We start from the raw sequence: 21,084 nt of genomic DNA on the forward strand, positions 1-21,084 counted from the left end.
TGTACTATTTTCAGATGGTACACGAACTCTTTTGGTTGAAACAGCCTTGTCTGTAGTATCTTGATAAAAGTCGCATCCAACGCACACAAATGAAAGTGTAATCGGCCCCTTCCGAGCTACGACACGAAATCTGACGTCTCTATAATTTTCCGCACAGGCGGGATTATCCGAGAAGTGTTTCTCAATAGCAGAATTTATGGCCTTTGACTCTTCCGCATCCATCTTAAGGCCGTAAGGTACTGCTGAACTAACAGAATTTTCCAATTTTTTTTATTGCAGAATCCTAAAGTATGAAACTAGTTCTTTTCAAAAATGCATTGCTCTTGTCTGATTTCGAATTAGAAGTATGTTAAAATACGATTTGAAATCAACCGTTTTCGTAGGAATTCACCCCCCATACAAGTTCATTTATTTAAACTCACTCAAAATTGTCTATAATCCCTCTGCCGTGCTGATAATATACAATAAATAGAAGAGCCATATCTGTAATCGATGAAGCGAGACATTCAAAACATTCAGCAGGCCAGCAGCAGAGATGAGCATGGATTAGGATTAGGTTTTGAAAAAACAGGATTTGTGAAATTTTGTCGGATTTGGATTGGATTTGGATTAGACATTTTTTTCAGAACGGATTAGGATTTGGATTGGATTTACCTATTTTCTGGGAGATTGAAGTGTCCTGTGACGAATGGCGCCAAACTTTATTCAGATCAGCTATTATTGTAATTATGGTTACCAAGTTATCTTGAATCAAGTGAATCGTTGCTTGTGAAAGAAAATTTTCGAATCCCTCCATTGCATAAATTAGTATTTTTTCTGAATTTTCAGGTGGAATCGGATTAGGATTGGACATGGACTTGAACATGAAAAAGTTATGGATTAGGATTTTGATTTGTAGGTTCGGATTTGGATTGGATTAGGACATAAAAATTTCAAATCCGCTCATCTCTGGCCAGCAGCCGTTCGCTCACCTGGGAATAGCTGAAAGCTGTCAATATTATGAATGTTGTTTATCATATTGTGTATTTTTCAAGATTTCCTTAGTATATTTTGATAGCTAATGGTTTAATTGACCAGTGGGACAAAGACATACACTACGAATGCATTTGGCAAAAGTAAAAGATAAAACCATAGTAGAAAGGTATACCAATGGTTCCTGAACAGCTGAACTGAACAATCTAAGAAATCTTCTGAGAAAGATTGAAGCTTTCACCGCATTCAACATCTGATAATGGTGGTTTGGATTCGGGGGAATCATTTTCCTCACAATTTCTACATTTTTGATGCAGTCGTTCCAAAGATTGTGAATTATCTGACTGTGGCTCATCTGTCAAAGGATATTGGAACTGCATACAGGCTACTGCATAAGGGTTATGCAACTCAAATTCGTATTGGAGTGTCATGATGAAATTGATGCTAAAAATTGTATGTTTGAAAGGTCTCGGGGGGAAATATGGATGTAGTATCTTCACCCATACCACCTGAAATGGGTATTTTGACAATGTCGCAGTATTCTTGATATGTTGTTTCATCTTTACAACATCTAAATGATGTCTAATCCAAGGTTTGCAAATTTTTCGAATATGGTATAGCGGTTTTGAGTAAAAAATCATCAAATCACTCATACTTTATATGACTGATTTTCCAGTTAGGTTCATCCAGTTGTCTTCAAATTTGGCTATCTACTGAATACAGCATGCCTGCACCATTTAAAAGCAACAGATTTCAAATACCTGCTCTACTTTTTCACCAAAATATTTTTCAATTTTCCAAATTGATTTTCTCCCAGTTCTAGTTTTTGGTAATATGGTGTCACGGGGACAGGAAATTTTGATATCAGAATACCTTCGATCCTGATCAAACTTATCTCAGTACAAGCAGTAGGACTGTTCTACCTGCTAAGACTATTGCTTTTGCTATAGGAGGTATAGTGTACTTACTATGGTACTTATTATCTGAATTTTTTGAAAAAATATCGAAAATTCCGCACCAGACTAGTACCAAACAAATATTTCGTAAAATTTTTCTTAAAATCGAAAGTTTCACGCATTTCAGCAGGTACTTAGAGGCCTCAAGACACTTTATAAAGCATTGCTTAGAATCTCTTGGCATCCATGGATCAGACAGGCGTTTCCTCGTGTCAACCCTCCGATTCACCAATCTCCCGCCCAATTTGGGCCCAAGGAATCAATGTAAAATGATGAAATTTATACAGCGTATGAAGTTGAGTATGAATAGCTTACACACCAATTTTTGGGAGTCCAGCATTTACTGTTTATAAAATATCGCAATTTGAAAATTTTGTGAGTCTAGCAGTACCTTACGGCCAAGCGGATGAGTCACGGGCGAGCTTTTCACAGAGCGTGATATGCGTGTTCTAATGGATCTAGGGACATTCTGATTTATCCGTTACTGCAAGCGCTTTGACGTTCTTCTCACGTAGCCACAATCACAGTGACACCTGAATTCGTAGACTACATTACTTTGATGAAGTGCAGGAAGCACGTCTTTACGTGTTGCAGAGAGCGGTTGCTCTACTAGTTGCTGACGACTACCCCTGACGAGTGTCACCCGAAAATGTTCGGGTTCATTATAATATGTATATATTATTCAACTGTATATTGAGGTTCTTTACCTCCATAAACCTGTTAAATATATAGTGCAGTTTAGCCCTACGCACCTTACTCCACCCTCACCCACATAAGGTTAATGATACGTGATAACGGAGAAATAATTACATTCACGGAATCTGTGTCTCCAAAATAGCCGAAAACAAGTGTAAAATCGAACCGAATGAAAAAACATTTTCTGATATTTTTACTTATATTGTCTTATTGATATACTTATAGCGCCAAGAGAAAAGATCACTGTTGAAGTTGAAAAGAATGGCCAAGAGTTGACGATAGGCGATTGCACAGTGACTTTTGATCGAGGAACTTTTACCGATGTTCAGGAGGTAACTATCACAGCTGAAATAAAACCTGAAAACTGGCCTCCTGGGAGACAAGCAGTTACTCCGATGCTACATGTCGAAGCGCAAGAGCTACTCAGAGATGCGACCGTCAGATTACATACCTGGTGTGCTTATGATGGTCGACAGCAGACGGTAGAAGTCATGCGTTACGACGAAACAAACATGAATTGGGAATCAGTACAATTCTGCAGTGTCCGTGAATCGCGCTACATTGAGTTCAGCGTGAAACATTTCAGCTGGGTTATCGCGGTCTTAAAAAACAATATTTCAGCATCCTATGTCTTGAAGCCGATCGTGTACTATGCCAACACTACCTTCATGTTGGTTCTTCTGCGAGACACAGAACTTCAAATACAGAAGTTTCAACACGAAATGAAAACGCTCTTTACTTCCGGATATAACGAAGTGACAATACAAGCGATTGAATGTAAGGAAGATGACGACATAGAGGCTTCGATTTCCTGCATCAAACCAGCAAGAGGCTTTAGATTTTTACCGGATACTATTTACATTCATTCAGTCAGATACATCGTCACAAATTCCAAGCCATCCTACCAAATACGCGACTTGACTAGTGATAAATCATCTCAACTAATCACGATTGAAGTTCAGTTGAATAAGGAGATGGAGTTGCTGTCACGAGATTGCTTTAGCTTCCGCTGGAATGCTGATAAAGGTAAGGACCAACCCTAAAGCAACCACCCAGCAGTGTTGGGATCAAGTCACTACGTTCGAGTCATCTCGAATCATTGCACATTTTGACTCGAGTCAAGTCAACCGAAACGATTTTCGAAGGCGACTCGAGTCAAGTCAAGTCTATTCAAGTCAGTAGTCAAGTCTAGTTGAATGTTTGAACTACAAGGCATGATTCAGAGTCATTGCATTTTCTAGCTGTTTAAATACAGATTGAGTCCCCATTTATTATGAACCAAGGGACGAATATAGATTTGATTATGTACGCAAAAAGGCGTTGTATCGCTATACATCTTACGTAGAACTCCTAAACCATCCCATCCCACCTATGTCTGTGGCATCGACTTCACGCGTGATAGGTTCTTTAACGCAACTTCTGTCACGCATTAGTTCAACATTGCAACGCTATAAAACAGGCACACAAGATGGCTTTTGTCAGTTTACGAGCCATTCGCACTCATTTTATGAAAGAATCGCATATTAGGTACAGAAAGGGGGCGCCCAACCGTTTTTGTTATAAAATCACGTTTGGTTTACTAATGATTGTGCGAGCCACTTGAGTATGCACCGGTAATTTGTACTCTTAGGCATGACTGACCTCATTTTCCTATTTGGCATATTCCAAATCAAAGATGAAGAATATATTTCACTGGTACACGCACGATTCTAAGAAATCAGATGAACGTCAAGTAGGCAAGAAAACAAAAATTATTACTGACATCATGATACTCTTGGATCACGAGTAGAGGGGACGTATGAGGACGTAACGATGTGGAAAATGGAACTTGAAACGAAGCAATTTTATAAAAGTAACATGAACAGTTGTGACTGTCTCCACTATAGAGACTGCAGACCAGTGCTTCCCCAACCTTTTAGAGAGCGAACCAAATCTGGGATTAGTAAGCGCTTCGTGTGCTAATCTATGATAATAAATGTATGAATTCCGTCTCTCGTTCAAAACAGAGAGTGTCAAAACAGTGAGTTTAGTAAAAGAGACGCAATCCAAATGACATTTCACTCAAGATATCAATTGACAAAACCGGTAGTCTATAAATAAGGAATGTCATAAAACTGAGAGAGTCAAGATAGCGACTCATTCCAGATCGAGATTATCAAAACAGCGAACGTCAAAACACGGAAACATTCAAAACAACCAGTATCAGAGCAATGACTAATACAAAATGACGGATTCCATATCAGATGGTAAATGAATCTAACAAGCATTAGGCACAAATACAGTTGGTGTCTAAATTAGTTGCTACATCCAGTTGACATCAAGCTCCAGCACAACTACAACTTACTTTACGCGAACCCTGCCGCCAACGCAAGCATTGACCCTGATGACTTTGAATGAGCTGTCACTATGACATTTTCTGTTTCGATATTGGTTTCCAATCACAACTCTGACGCCATCTATTTGACAATCAATATTTTTGACGATTCAATTAATTTTCCCGCGGTATACATTACGAGATAGATTTTAAAATACGGCTTCAGATTTACTCATATCAGTACAATCGACTATCACAAATTCAAAGATTTCTTGATTGATCGTGTTCAGATAAGAGTGTGTCTAACTGGCCATTCACTCACAAACACATCATAATACCACGTACCTTCCGAACTCTGAATTTGAATGTTCCTGCTGAACACAGTAACGAAATTGGATGGGCGATAGCTAGGTTGGTTGATCAATCGTCTGTTTGACAACATATCAATGAGATACAAAACATTACTTTAATTCTAAAAGTGGTTTTACAGCAACCGGTTGTTAGAATGTTAAAATGCTATAAACAAAACACACAGCAAACAGGATAGTACGGAATAGGTATTAGGAATGATGCGAGCATCTGACAGGTCCTGGTTGATGTGAAAGCGAACCTTCCGGAAACTTTCCAAGCTGCGGAAGTTTCCTAACGTAGAAAGATGTTTGTGCGGCCGACGACACGTAATTCATTTAGTACGTGAGAGAGAAAAAAATTATATTCCTGTTCGCCTGCACTATCGAGATTCTTTGACGACAGAGATGTATATGACCGCGAAGTCATCTAGTCAGTAACCCCGATTTTTCTCATCGATGCTTACTAGTGGATGTTGAGCGCTCAGTTCTGTGGTTCACAAACCTTTTTAGACACGACCCCCTTCATGATACTGAATAATTTCGCGCCCCCTTATCGTCCTATCACAATATCCAACCGGGATGCTAGCATTTCCAACAGATAGTTTGATGACAAGGAAGGGGATGACCGTTGATTAGAGCATTCTAAAATATGAAATTCGGACTATATAGAGAGATAAGTATGAGTTTAAGGTAAATCGCGCGGAGCGCGATTAAAATTTTGAGTTGACCGCTGCTTCGTGCCCCCTTTCTGATGCTTTAACGCTCCCAGTTTGAGAAGCACTGACTTAGCAGGACAGCCGCGGATACTACTTTTCAAATCTTTGGTCTGACCCGAATGGGGATCGAACCCACGAACTACCTATCAAGATGCCGGACGCATCATCATTACCCTATCTCGCTCGTTATGTGAAGCTACTTATATTGATGGGGGAATTCATGACCGTTCCCATCAACTGGTATTAACATAACCACTGACCTGACAATTTCGGAGCGTATGCTAAGCCGATATTTAGTCGTCAATTTGTGTGGAGTTCGTCGGAAATGGACATGGGCAGTTATACAAGGATAGTCGGCGTTCAGTTATAGTTCATTACGACCATGCCCTGAAATGCGGCCGTAGGCTACATGAGTAATAGAAATGCGGTCATGAATAGCTAAAAGGTTGGCCACCCCTGTTCTACGGGATCGCGAATGTGAACCTATATGACGTCAAGTGACGTCATGTTCTTAATTTTAACCCTACATTTCCGTGTACCGGCGTAAAGTAACATAATAAAGTCCACGATAACTAGCGACGGCTCAGTCCACATTTAAACAGGGTGCTGAAGTGAAAGCTAACTTTACTGTTTCAACGCCAACAATCAAAGACTATAAAATAATTCCATAAAATGAATATGTGTGTCATTTTCCCCACATTTATACAAGGGCTTGCAACGGAGTTTAAGTTAACGCCTAAACGGTCTGGGTTAGACTGGAAAAGGTATTCTCAAATCATCTGACTATTGCTACCTTGATATTGATAGGAGTAAAATACAGCTTTCTATACCTGCGGCAGAGATTGCCTCAAAACTAAGTTGTACAATAGCCAATATCCCGATCGAGCATATTTGATTTTTATGATACAATTCACATATCAAATCAAGATAAATCCGGCAAGCCTGCTGTACCATTAACATTTAACAACAATGCATTGTTTATATCAATTGCGTTGATGCCAATGATTGATGATGATTATTATTGCGCGCCAAGCTTACAGGAGGAAGTCACTAAAAATTCACAAACGAAAGCTCTATATTTTGAGTAAACTTTCCTAACAAAGCAGATATAAACATTTAAACGGGCAGGGTGCATGCTCGTTTGGTGTTAAATTATTTTTTCGCTTCCAGTCCCATGCAGAGAGTGGTTCGGATTTCAAATGGAAAGTATTTCAACCAAAGATGGTATGTTGACGTTAAAAATTGTGATACATGAAAATGTTCACATTGTAGAACCAACCCAGGTTCAATTGTGTACGCGAACCTACAAATTTCTGACGTCCACAGTCAGAACGCGAACATTAGGGTTGTTCAGAAATGACCGACTTTCAAAAAGTCTAGGTTTTCAGTCCGTTTCCCATGCCTCATACGTTAAAAACAAATTCTGATTACTTTTGTTTATAGTTCATCCCCTGCAGCTGTGCTGTGCGCATGTTGCCGTTTTATCATGCACCCAAAAACTTCTTCGGAATTAGGGGATTTCCCCGTTGTCAGTAACTCGGCAGGAATCGCATGTATTCTCATTGACGTGAAGCGTATGTTCTAGCGTTGATGAAGCGCTTGGCACCAGGGCTTTGGAGCCGGAGCCCGGAGCCGGAGCCCCGGAGCTGTGCATTCTCACCAGAGCTGGAGCCGGAGCCGGAGCTCTATATAAAATTCAGCCGGAGCTGGAGTCGGAGCTGGAGCCCGTTATTTGAGGAGTAGCTCCGGCTCCGACCTATATCCCAAGATGCCATTATATATATATGCAACAACCACATCTGCTGATTAATCATAATTGAACAGCAGGCCTGAATTTTAATGCTGTGTACACTGTACAGCAATGGCATAGAGTAAAAAGCAATCTAGTGCAAATATGATGTTGTCGACAATTGACAAGTATTCAGTATGACGTCACCTGCCAGCACGGCGGCACCTATATGTCTTCGTTGCTACATCGGATGTTGCTGACGGCTGACAGACTCTAGATCAGTGGTTCTTAACCTTTTTTCTTCCAGCGCCCCCTTGCCAAAAATATTGTGCTCCAGCGCCCCCAACTTCATATTGTCAGGAATGTAATAAAGACGATAAGTAAGAGGGAGGGCAGTAACAGCACTTCGTCAACCCCCCTAAAAACGATTGCCTTGCGCACCCATAGCGTGATAAACCAAAATTCTGAGGTCTTCGCCCCACGAATCCCATGGCGTAGTGATTTCGATGGTCAGCAAAGTTTGTGTGGCCTGGTCGCCCTAGGTACCAAAATTTTCTATAATGCATGAATGAATAGGTGGTAATCACATCGCTATAAACTTCTTATCCTCTCAGCCCACGTAATCAGATTTACCAGTAGCTCTGAGTGAGCTGTTGTATAGGAAAATAAAGGGCACGTAATTAATAATTAAACATATTCGGGCGTGCCCTCAGATACAATTATTCGTTACCAGGGCCGTAACAGCACTTCGTCAGCCCCCCCCCCCCCAAACAAAAATCGTTGGTCCTGGGCCCCCATCGGGTGATAAACCAATCTTCCGGGGGACTTCACTCCCAGACCCACATTAGGCTGTCCGCTATTTGCTGATAGCCTATTAGGTATCTACATTGGGTGTCCATTTACTGAGGCAGCTATTCTCGCCTAGTCGCGTGAAGGGCGAAAAATTTCACTAATTAATGATTGAATTGGTCAATATCATCGGTAATTGCATGTAAATTGAGATCAATTTTTATCCTCTCTCTGCTCACGTAAACACATTTACCGGTAGAGCTGAGTGAGGTGCAATGTGCCCTCTAAGCTGCGCACGTGCGCAGCGCTGACATGGTCTCTGCGCACAGAAAATCTACGTTGCGCATAATAAATCCGGAGTTATTACCTATTTTTAGTCGTTACGCACTGTTGTCCAAGGGTCAGCGCAGTGAGTTGTTGAGTGTGCGCAGACTCATCAAAACTTAAAGCGAACATTGTGAGGTTTCTTGGAAACTGTAGGGCCCGTTACTAATAATTAAACATATTCGGGCGGGCGAACCCGTTGGTATGACTTCGTTGCATGATGTTATTTCGTGACCCCCTGTCTGCAATATCAAAAAATATAGAATCGCTCAACGGGGATATCGCCCAACAGGAATATCTCTGTCGCCCAATCGTACTAAACTAAAAGACGCATACGATTTCAGATTGGTATTTTTTCACTGACGTATAATTTTTCCCTGCCAGATGGAATTCGTCTTCTGGGGTTCAGATTGCCAAGACAGGAACATTCGGTGTCAGTCATTTAGGCGCCCATGGACAATTAAACCTATATGTATTTTGAAGGCTATATGTAACGAAGTTTTCGGTGTTAATTTGCTCTGAATACTCATAAAGGATATGTAGTTATGTACCATCACCACATCATCTACTGCGAAGCCATTTTTCTCCAGCGCCCCCCATACCGCCCCCCTGAGCCCAGCACCCCCCATATCGCCCCCTGAGCGTTTCCGCCCCCCTTCAAAATCGCCAGCGCCCCCTGGGGGGCGCTGGGGGCAAGGTTAAGAACCACTGCTCTAGATTACTATAGATCAGTGCTTTTCAACCTTTTTGAGCACCATTCGCACTTATTTTTGAAAAATCATTTCATTCGCACCAGTCAGCCGAAATTTAGTACACGAAAAGAAAATGAAGAAACTAATCACTTTTGTATTCGAAGAGCTTCTTGGGGGTACAGAGCTTCATTGTTGTTCATTCGGCGTATCGTATTATTGACTAACCAAGCACTAAAATCACTGCAGTAGAAAAATCATAGATATTGCACTCCCCTTGATCTCAAGAAGTTCGTTGCATTTTCCGGAGGTATCGTGCAGTGATTTCCTTGGAAGCTTAAAGGGCAAACCCAAGAACAATATTTACTCGCAACAATATCACTTTGCCACTAAATCCACATGTTACGTCATAGCGATGTGAATGTGTTTGTCCTCATTTTTCGGGTTTTTGAAAATGTCCTCCGAGGACGCCTAAATGTCCTCCTTTTTGAGATTTTGTCCTCTTTTTTAGGAATTTCGGTCAAATTTATAGCAAAATTCGACTGAGATGCCGTAAATCAGCACCGAAGTGACGCTCCGGAGGGTATTTCGGGAGCAGAGCGAAAGTTGACTTTTTTCTTTATATTTTAGTCAACCGACTACGAAGTGGTAAAAATTTTGAAATCGTGTCCTCCTTTCCCGATTCCAAAATATGGTAACTCCTAATGTTAGACGATTGGATGGTACGGTGGGCGTTAAATTCAGGAATGCATTGCTATACAAACCCACACAATCCGAGTAGTTGATGACTGTTGTTTATGGATAAGCTTAGGCTTCATTCACTTCTTGTCTATGCAGTACACAAATCAACATATCTTTCAAAAACAACGTTCCGCATCCTTGTGTTGTCAAAGCCAACACTTTCACCGTCTTGAATAATTATTACTCACATAAGATTCATGATTAACACACAGTTATATCGGCCCGGGTGGCCAACTGCGGGGTGGCTCTTAGGTCAATCGTACAATATTGGAAAACTGACTGAAATAATGCCAAATTATCTTTACTATCCCACATATCCTTATACATAAAGAGTAATAAGGTTCAACAGTCTATTTAAGCTTAAATTAGGCTGCATAAGGAATATCGTATGACATACGGCTTGGCGGATTTGATTTTGCTCTGCAGAGGGTGCTCACTGCTCAGTGCTCATCTGCTCAAGCTAAAGCGGTAGAATTCGAAGTATTACAAAGTTTGCAGTACAAAGGCTGTGCGAACACGAACTAAGCCAACTTTTCTTATGGATCAGCAAGCTTAGTGGAATCACCAATATATTATATAGGCCTATGCCTTTACGATCTAGACTTGGCCTGAGATCATCAGTCCAAGAACAAGAAAGCGTGTCTAAGCCTAAAAAGTGGAGTTCGCATTACAAACAGGCCATAGCACTGGTCAATAGTTAAATTGCCCAGTGACTTAATGATTCGATGTGATGCAAGATAAATATTGATTGGACGTAAGACACTAATGTGCTTACACTAATTTTTATTTACAACAGCCTCTAATCCTTGGTTAGGTACACGAGTTAACAACACTTGTTATAGATCTAATGTGCTAATTGTTATAGTTGAAGAAACGCTAAATTCTGCTGTTTACCAACATGAATGTGTGCCAAAATTCCAGTCTTTCGCATTTAAATATGCCAAGTGTCAACACTGGCATCAGCTACTATTAGGCCTACCTACATTCCTACAATACGGTCCGTATACAATATCCATACACGGTGGATGCTTCCGGAGCAAGTGAGCAACTGATACCGATTGAACTCCTTCTTTTTTCCATGCAGTGACGTAATCCTCTCGCGCGGAAATATTATCTCAAACTTTGCAATATACACGCATCGGGAGCGTTCCTCACTTGTGAACTAGAAAAGCCTAGCTACCAACAAGTTTTTAGAATTGCTTCCAAAAGACAAAATCTACGGGCTCACTGTACTTAATATCGTGTTTATTTGAATTATTCCACGGCGGTTAAAGTGAGAAACATGGACAATTTTCATTCGCACTCATCCGGATTTTTTATTCGCACCATTCGCACCACGCTCGTCATTCGCACTGATTTTTTTTTCATTCGCACTAGTGCGAACCGTCACACAGGTTGAAAAGCACTGCTATAGATAACTAACCTATGGGTAGATTAGTAATCTATATAGACCAGGAATGGCCAACCTTTTCGGCTTAAGTGGCACATGCAATTGACGAACGAGTGTGCGGTCCACTAGTCGCGCCAAGCGGGTAAAATTATCAAAGTTAATAAATAAACTAGGTCAATAATATTTTTACGTGAGTATTGCGGGTCTATTGTATACCGCCCACTAGGCTCAGTTTGCAAGGACACGACTATTCGGCGTCTGGTCACGTCGATATCGAAAGTCTCCGATAATATGCGACAATCATGTTGTGCCTACATTTCACCGTCGACGATCTTTATGCGAGCGCAAACGCGTAAAGCCTTTCTCCCGTAATTGCGAATACAGTTAGACTCAATCGGGTAAATTAGGCGTTTTTTTCAATTTAAGTAGAAGGTAGGCTACCTTGCAAGAAATCGTGTGACAATTGAACACGCGAAGCGTGAAGAAAAATTTCGAATCTATTTTAGTTTATTGTAATGTACGACGATTTACTGAAAATATGACTGGACCCTGGATCTGCCAATGCGTCAGAAGTCCGAACTGATATTTTAGTCTGCAACATCCCAAGTGTTGCAGCCAGTATTATAATTTTGGGTTGGCATTGCAAGTTCACAATCTGAGCAATTCATTTTCGATAATATAATAGGAAATTAGGCTACCTCGCGGGCCACATTTGGCACGGGGGTTGGCCACCCCTGCTATAGACAGGCCCATTCGATAATTTCAGAGCCGGAGCCGGAGCTGGAGCCAGTGCAGTGGTAGTAATGCGACTCCGGAGCTGGAGCCGGAGCTAATGTATGATAGAAGAGAGCTCCGGAACCGGAGCTGGAGCAGGTTAAATTTACGGCTGCTCCAAAGCCCTGCTTGGCACGTCAGTGAAATGGGGATCATTGATTAGTTACGTGATTTGCTGCTTTGTTGTTGACGTACTGTGTTTCGATTGAGGTGCAAGACTTATCAGGTGGCTTTTTGTCTCATGCTGTTAGCGAGTCTAGCGCGGGATCAGTGATTATTAGGGCAAGTTTTTGCAATTTTTGCAACTTTTTTTACAGCTCCTGGAAGCTTCGTAAATACTCATATTGTATGTAGTATGGTATTTTAATCTGTTTGGAGGAGTTTTATGTTGCAATTTTTTGCAACTTTCTGCCTATATTTTTCATGCAACTTCTTTCTGCAACTTTTATCAAGTCTTGCGCAGAATGTGCTAGAAGACTATAATAAAGACTAAATTAATGGATTTCAAGTGACAATGCGGCCCACCATAGGCGACGGACGCAGGTATACTGGGTATGCCGTGTTTACCTAGCAATTTTTTCGGGTATGCAGCATACCCACTATTCCGTTAGTCATGAAACTCCCTGAACTAACTGGTAAATTGTGCGATTCGGAAATAAGCAAAGTATTTTGTTGACGTGCTACTGCTTACGTGAGCAAATTATCAACACATTGACGAAACGTGAGTAATTAGAAGACGCGACGCGACACGACAAGACCGGGAGCTCGATACCAAAGATTTTGATTTCTACACGCGCGAAATGTTGTAATTGTCCTCTCCTGCTCTGTAGAAATATGATATCTGACTCGCCGGCCGGAATCATTACGTCTACTGCGATTGTGATGTCATACTGGATCAAGACTAAGGACGCGGACGAATTTGATTAAAATACATACAGCATACTGGTTGCGAACAGACTCAAGCGGCGTAATTGATTTTGTTTTGCGATCAGAAGATGTGTTGCAGGCTAGAGATATAAAAAGTTTTGACGCATCTGAAATTGGTGTCACTCTACTCAACAGATTCCAGTTAACATATTTCCGCATTTGTGTAAATAGTTATTGTAACTTTAGTTTGTGACGATATCTAGCCGTCGCCGAAGATGCGTATAGCTTGTTCCAGGGGCAGAGTGATTGAAATCTCCTTATTGTCTACGTGAGTCGTGGGCTACCGATACCTTTTCAGTGAAGTTACTCTGCGAGTCGTCGGTAACTTACAAAGAATAACTATGAATTTTAGATACTTGTAACCGCAGAAATTTCAGGCCTAATCTGGGTACACAACGTAGCACTTCAGCTGTCTTCGCTCCGGTTGAAACTCAAACACGCGTCTTCTTGGGTGAAGTACGGTTTTTAATGATCCAAATTCCCAGCGATTATACAAGTGACCAAATAATTTATAACAATCCAAATTCTTATACAAACAAATAATACGAATTAAATAACATCAAAGCCGAATAGAGCCCTAACTACAATAATACGCTCCTAAACTAAACGATTCAAGCCAAACTATAATATGCGACTGATATCATGCAATGAACCACGTGAAGTGATAGATTCGTGGCGCAAATACCATCATTCATGCGTCATAAAGAATCATTGGTCCATAGCGAAGGTGGTATTCTGCGACAACAATACTGTATCAATATCATACAATATAAATTATTAACATTTATACAAGAATGCCAAAAGAAACAAAATCGTCACTTACCAAGGCGCAAGCCTACGTTGCACGCTACGATGCGGAATTCATGGTCATTGCCCGCGGAGAACTATTTTGCACACTTACTTCGTTTCCATGCTCGGCCGATGGGCCAATTTTCGAGAGACTCGGCCGACGAACGAGAGAATTTTGTTGCGCATTTACAGTGATGCACACCCACGTCGACCGACTCGTCGGCCATCTAGTAAATCCTTCGGCTTAGCCCTTCGGCCATGCTTGCGCTGTGTCTTCGATTAGGTAATTGGCATTCGCTACTTACAATACACTTTTCGTATCAAATTAACCATGGCTGCACTCCGGACGGATCTTGGACGCCTTGAGAAACCAAGAATTATGATCGCAACGGAATTTAGTAGTACCGGTACTGCTACGAATTACCCGTAGGCTACCGAAATCTTCGCGATCTGATCACATACGCTGCTGCCACAATTCGAAGGTTTGCGTTCTATGGTGCATGGATACAATACAAACTATACCGCTTGACCACAAACTAGGTGAACTTATTCACATTCCCCTGGTAAGCAAATCATCGACAGGATACTGGACGTTCATGTCTGAATCATGACGACGAAACAGTAGTACCGGTAGACTACTGGAGAAGTTACTATTCTGTGCTCGAAATTATTGGACCACGATATCCCATATCAATATCCCCCACATACTAAGATGTGCCACCAATTTTCATCTTTTATCCATCTTATTTTGTCTTCTGTTAGTTTTAAGCAATTGGTTCATCGTGACCATTTTACATGTTGGATGCATTTCGTGGTCAAGGTCAAAGCGTGTTGTTTGATTGAATGACCGCTACAAGTCTTTTCGGCTCATTCCTACCGAGTCATTTATCGCAATCTTCTGATTATTATGAAATTGTGACTGAGTAAGTAAGCCAAAAACGTCATCGTGATCGCTTCGCCCACCCAGTTCGGCCAAGTCACGGTTGGGTTACGTCTGCTCATGGAAAACGGCCGACATGTACAACGCATGCGTCATGGCCTTTCGGCCGACCGTCGGCCGAGCATGGAAACGAAGTAACTGTGCTCCACAATTGTTTCGCAAGACAGGAGATTTTCAGTGGACAAACATGTTCAGAGTAGAAAGCATCTCAAGGCTCTGTCATCAACATCGCAACAACGGCAGCAACCGCTACCAGCAACGAGTTTCGAATGGAATGATTATGTTGGCAAAGTGACAGCTGCTTTGCTTTCAGCAGATATTTCCCTCAACAAACTTAACAATCCTGACCTAAAGGCTCTATTTAAATTTGTTGGACGAAAAGCTCCATCTGAGTCAGCATGCCGAAAGCGAATTGATACCATGGGTAAACAATAGTTGATCGAATCTACAATATTCTATCAGATAAGCTCATTTTCATGGTCATTGATGAATCTAATATTTCAGGATTCAAATATTTAAACACTCTAGTCGGAGATATAGAATATCCACAAATCAGTTTTCTTTTGCATTGTGACATTCTTGGCGCATCACCAAATCAGCAAACCATTGTACATGCAGTAGACGATGCAATACGTTCACTACGAACAGACAGAGATAAATTTATCCTGTTGATCACAGATGCTGCAAGGTACATGACAGCAGCATGTCGTGTTGTTAAAGGAACATTTCCGAGAATGTTTCACATCACCTGTGTAGCTCATGCGTTACACAATGCAGCGCAACGAATCCGGAATAATTATGAGGATGTTGATAACCTAATTGCAGCAGTAAAAGATTCAGTGGTGAAAAATAAAGATCGAAGACCCAAGTTTTCAGCAATCAATAGTCCCCCACAACCTGTGGTCATCAGATGGGGAAGATGGGTGAAGCTATCCTAGAAGCCTAAGGGAAATATGTCAATTTTATAATCAACTTGTTGATGAAATAAAAAGAGCAGAGAGCACAGAATATAGCATTGCTCAAGCCCATGAAAGAAGTTACACATTTGACTTTGGCAGTGATCCATCAAGAATAAAATTGTGTTTGGATCATCGATCTGAACTGAACAGGGACCTTAAAGCAATTGTGGAAATGACCCGACCAAACATCAGTCCAGAACTGTATGCCAAATTGTTAAATTGCCAAGCAACTTCATGCTATGTAGAACGAAGTTTCAGCATGCTACGCAAACTGTTGGCAAACGATCGTCATTACTCCCCCGACAATGTCTGGAAATATTTGGCACTATATGTAAATAGATCGCTTGATTAATTCAATGTCGATCAAATTTGAGGTCTTTTCCTATTTCTCGGACGCCCAATCGATGCGAAAGAAAATGATATTTTAACTGGGTCAACTTTTCCAGGAAGCCTTGGATTATGTTTGCAGACCTAGGGAGGTGGTTTGGGTGTGATATTTGATTTGGGGGGAGTATCGCTTATTATTTTCGATATTTTCTTGCTGCTTTCATGTAGGTTTCAAACCCTATGTAAATAAAAATGTAACCATGGTCGATTGAATAGCGAAGGAAGAGACGGAACAAGCAGACACCATGCAAATTTTAAACTGCTGGAACCTTTCGAGTATCTCATACCCTCATCATTTCAAAAGATTGTATAAATGCAACTTCTGCAACTTTTGTTAAAATTAAAAAATTAAATGCAACTTTCTCAGGTTTTTAGCGCAACAAAAACTTGCCCTATAGTGATTATAGTATTAAAGCAGTGTTCAATAATTCGATCTAATGGACCTGACACTATATTCTTGTCTACTCGGATAGTAAAGAAAGCTTATAAATGTTTTCCAGTGAGAGTGGAAAACTGCCAATCAGTTACTCTGAATTCTGTGTTATTTCCTAAGATAGCAATATACCGGTATGAATATGTCCAATTTAGGAATAATTATCTACCATAATAAATAACTGGATCTAATCCATCTATTCTTGCGCATAAGTTGTGTAGTATATATGTTTGACCTAAGAGAACTGAAATGTTATCAACTATTCTTTGTTGCTTGACTGAGTTGATGTATTTTTATTTTTCTAGGATTAGCTTCTGTGCCAAATGTCCGGGAAAAAAGAAAATTGTCATCCCCAGAGGTGGTCAAAGTAGTCAAAAAAGCTACTCAAGTAGAAGTTGAAGTAGCGACGAAAAAAATCTACTCAAGTGCGAGTAGAAGTACTTCTTTCATAAGCAACCTAAAACTACTTGAAGTAGAAATAGACTTGACTGACTTTAAATCTACTCATGTAATTAAGTAGTTGTGAAAACGATCGTGATTCGTTCGCATGGACTGTCAAAAGCTGCAAATGGAGCTATGCGGAAGGTGTAGGTCGATAGTCCACTTTTCCAGATTAGAACACGTCATGGGCTGCTAGGTATAATAGGTAATTGCTTGATTGCGAAACGGTAGTTTCAAACGTTATGGGGACCATATCTACTACGATGAAATATTTGATATAGGCGACAAATGCGGTGTGAACGGAACCACGCAACCCGGTATCTAAATTATATTCAGCGATACTTTCGTTAAAACATATTTGTCACTCCATATCTACTATGCGCGAAGCCCAACGAAAATTCTGGGTATTACATGACTTTTTTGAAAATGGAATGTTGGTACTACGTGAAAACAGCCCATAAATTCCTTAGCTATCTTTCTTATTGGGGGATTAAACTACTTCTACTCGACAAACTGAAAATAGCGAGAAGTGAGTAAGTAGTTCACAAACTATTACGAATTAGAATTGGAAGTAGCGAAAAAAATATCTACTCGAGTAAGTACCAGAAATAGAGGAATGCTACTTGAGTACTTCGAAAAAGTAAAAGTACTTCGTTAGTGACCACCTCTACATATAGTGCAATAGTATCAAAGAAACTAGAAGGACACGATCGCAGGCCCAACATTTTCTAGTTGGGCCATCTGAGGAAGCCATTACGAGATCGAAGCTGCCTACTCTGAGGCAAGTTATGCAGTATGTGCTACACCTAAGAGAGCATTCATATGCGGAAAATTAACCAGTAAAGTGACACATCCAGGACGCAGTAGATGAAGTAATAGGTTTATGGTTACTGGCTGGCATACAGACCATCAAAAAAGTCATTGCCATTAAAAGATTAGGGACAGTGAGGAAACAATGGCTGTTGCTAAAAAAAATCTACAGGCCAGCAATATGTATCAAGAAAAAAAAGCGACTCTGAAGCCAAACTGAGTAAACTAAGTGATATAGAAGCTCCTGGCGCAAAAGCGACATTTGAAGGAAGTTGACTTCTTTCCGACGATAAGAAACGTGAAGACATAGCATTTTATCAGGATCAAAGGGGTCCGAGATTAACAACGATTGGTGGCAATGATACAGTGAGGAAAGTGAAAACCATGCAACAAAAGAGACGGACCATAAGTGGGAGGAAGTCTGGACCAGCATCACGTGGCGAAAGTGAATTTACAGAGAGCTCATCTATATCTTTGCAGGTAACTAACATTTCCCACAGCACTGATTTTGAAGAATTGCACAGTCGACATCTGGTCATTCCTTTAATTCTGTGACTCTAAAAGCTCTTGTAAACATATTCATATTCAATGACCAAGACCTATGCCAGGTTTTTGATCGCTTGAAAGTCAGCGATATTGCTGCTACCATGATAACTGCAGCACTAATTAAAGCTTGCGATGGTGACCCTAATGACGTTCATCTTTTAAGATCTGGAACCTATCGACAACGCATTGCAAATCGTTTGAAAATTTCCGAGTCTATTTTCGAAAAAATATCAAACGATCTACCAAAGCGCATTGCATTGCACTCGGATGAAAAGCTCGCTAAGAGTCATTTAAGAGATCGATTTGAGGCCTTGGCAGTGATGGCATCGCCTGCGTATTCCAGAGCATTTAAGAAAGGCACACTTCTTGGCATTCAAACGTTATACAGGAAAAGCTCAGGCTGATGCGCCTGATGCTGGAACTCTGGAATTTAACAGAAAATGTCAGAGCACTTGTGTTTGACACAACATCCTCAAATAGTGGAAAAAATAAAGGTGTGGTTCCGTTACTCGAACAATTGATAAACAGGAAAGTTTTCTACAATGCCTGTGGCCATCATATATATGAACTAGCCATTCGGGAGGTTTGGAAATGTGTGTTTGGATCGCGGCGACCACATGCCCTGAAAATACAGATTTGAATACCTTCAAGAAGACGTGGAAATCAAGAAGCAATGAAACACTTCGGTTTAATGAAGGCGGCTGGTTGGCGCTGAAAGCCGATAGAAGCAAAGCAAGAAAAAAATCCACTGAATAAACCCTATGATCGAAAGCAGAAAGAAGTCTTGATAAGAGATGACTACAGAGAATTTGAAACAGGCACCTTGACGATTTTAGATGACCAGTATGTTAATCATCGTTTTCGCAAGCATGGCGCAACTCATGGCGCTAGATGGATGAGTCTAGTGCTGTACCGTCAAAAAATGTTCATGAGGAATGAAAAAATCGGCTATTCTGAAGAGTTCAATAAAAAGTTGGAACAAATCAATACATTTATTTCCTTGTTATATGTCCCAGCTTGGTTGAAATCTGGTATTGCATGTGATGTGACCAGGGCCGTAACTGCCGCACCCCAAACCCCCCAATTGGGGGGGGGCCGAGCTCGAAGGGGGCCCAAAATTATTTCCTGAATTAGCATAAATTATAGAGTATTTTTTGAAAATTTAAGCAACTATATCAAAAATTTTTCGCGCTGCGTGCGATTTCAAGCTGCCAAGTATTGGCTACTCTTCCCACAAGAAAAAATACGCAAGATTTATAGAAATGGGCATATCAGCGTCGGCCATTACCTCGCCACGACGCACCAAGACGTATAAATTTTTAGGCCATGTAACATGCGACTGCAAGAAGTGTGCCAGAACGATCGGCAGCGAGAAAACCTTGGCCGAAAAGGACTGCCCTTATGTTGACCGAAAACTTCGTTATATATGCAAGATACATGTGGGTTTAATAGTCCATAGGCGCCTAAATGACTGGCACCGAAATGTTCCTGTCTGGACAATCTGAACCTCACAAGACAAATACCACCCCGCAGGGAAAAATTATATGTCAGTGAAGAAATACCAATTTGAAATCGTGAGATCTTTTAGTTTAGTACGTTTCGGCGATTGTATATTTCGGATATAGCAGACAGGAGGTCACGAAATAACATCATGTAACGAAATCATACCAACGGGTCCACCTTCCCGAAGATGTTTAATTATTATTTACGGGCTCTATATTTTCCAAGACAACACCTGACTCAGCTCTACCGGTAAATCTGATTACGTGAGCAGAGAAAGGATAAAAATTGATAGCAATATATATGCAATTCCTGATCATATTGCCCGATTCAGTCATGAATTATAGAAATTTTTCGCGCTTCGCGCGTTTAGACGATAAAAACTGACTCACTAAATAGACACCCAATATAGATGATACGCAGTGGTAAAGAACGTACAGTCTGAGGGGGGTCTGGGGGGCTAGGTTTATCACCCTATGGGGGGCCCAGGACCAACGTTTTGGGGGGGGCTGACGAAGTGCTGTTACGGCCCTGGATGTGACGCACAGTGGAATGATCTTAAATTCCTTCATGACATGAAACTTTTCATCGTGCGATTTCATTGAGGAAACGGTGGTAATTACAAAGTTCTCGGCTAATCCAATGATTTCTGACAAACTGAAGAAAGCGATGGCAGCTAAATTACCGCAAAGGCCACACATTAGTAGCATAATAGATCTTTCGTGATTTGCCATTTTTTGCATGGGACTCTTATGGGCCCGCTCGATCGGTGACTGGAAACTCGTGTTGAACCGGTGACCGTTTGGACCCCATCTTTTGCTCAACCGGTGCCTGGGCTAGTATGGGCACCTCTCGCACGGTAACACTTTTCGGTATAGCGATCGCTCAGCCGTTGCCGTTGTTTCTTATGGG

At 41.0% G+C, this 21,084-nt stretch overlaps 1 protein-coding gene across 1 annotated transcript in view; it reads left to right on the forward strand.

The window, feature by feature from the left end:
* Positions 1-21,084, forward strand: part of LOC145435391 (uncharacterized) — a 106,630-nt gene that overhangs the window by 16,147 nt on the left and 69,399 nt on the right. The window contains exon 4 of the mRNA XM_080312667.1: positions 2,850-3,650. Within this exon, the coding sequence (XP_080168793.1) occupies positions 2,850-3,650 (801 nt within the window). The remainder of the gene's footprint in view (positions 1-2,849; positions 3,651-21,084) is intronic.

Source organism: Botryllus schlosseri, chromosome 3 (assembly GCF_051294905.1).
Source record: "Botryllus schlosseri isolate E-star chromosome 3, Bs_hap1, whole genome shotgun sequence".
In the NCBI taxonomy this organism is placed as follows: Eukaryota; Metazoa; Chordata; class Ascidiacea; order Stolidobranchia; family Styelidae; genus Botryllus; species Botryllus schlosseri.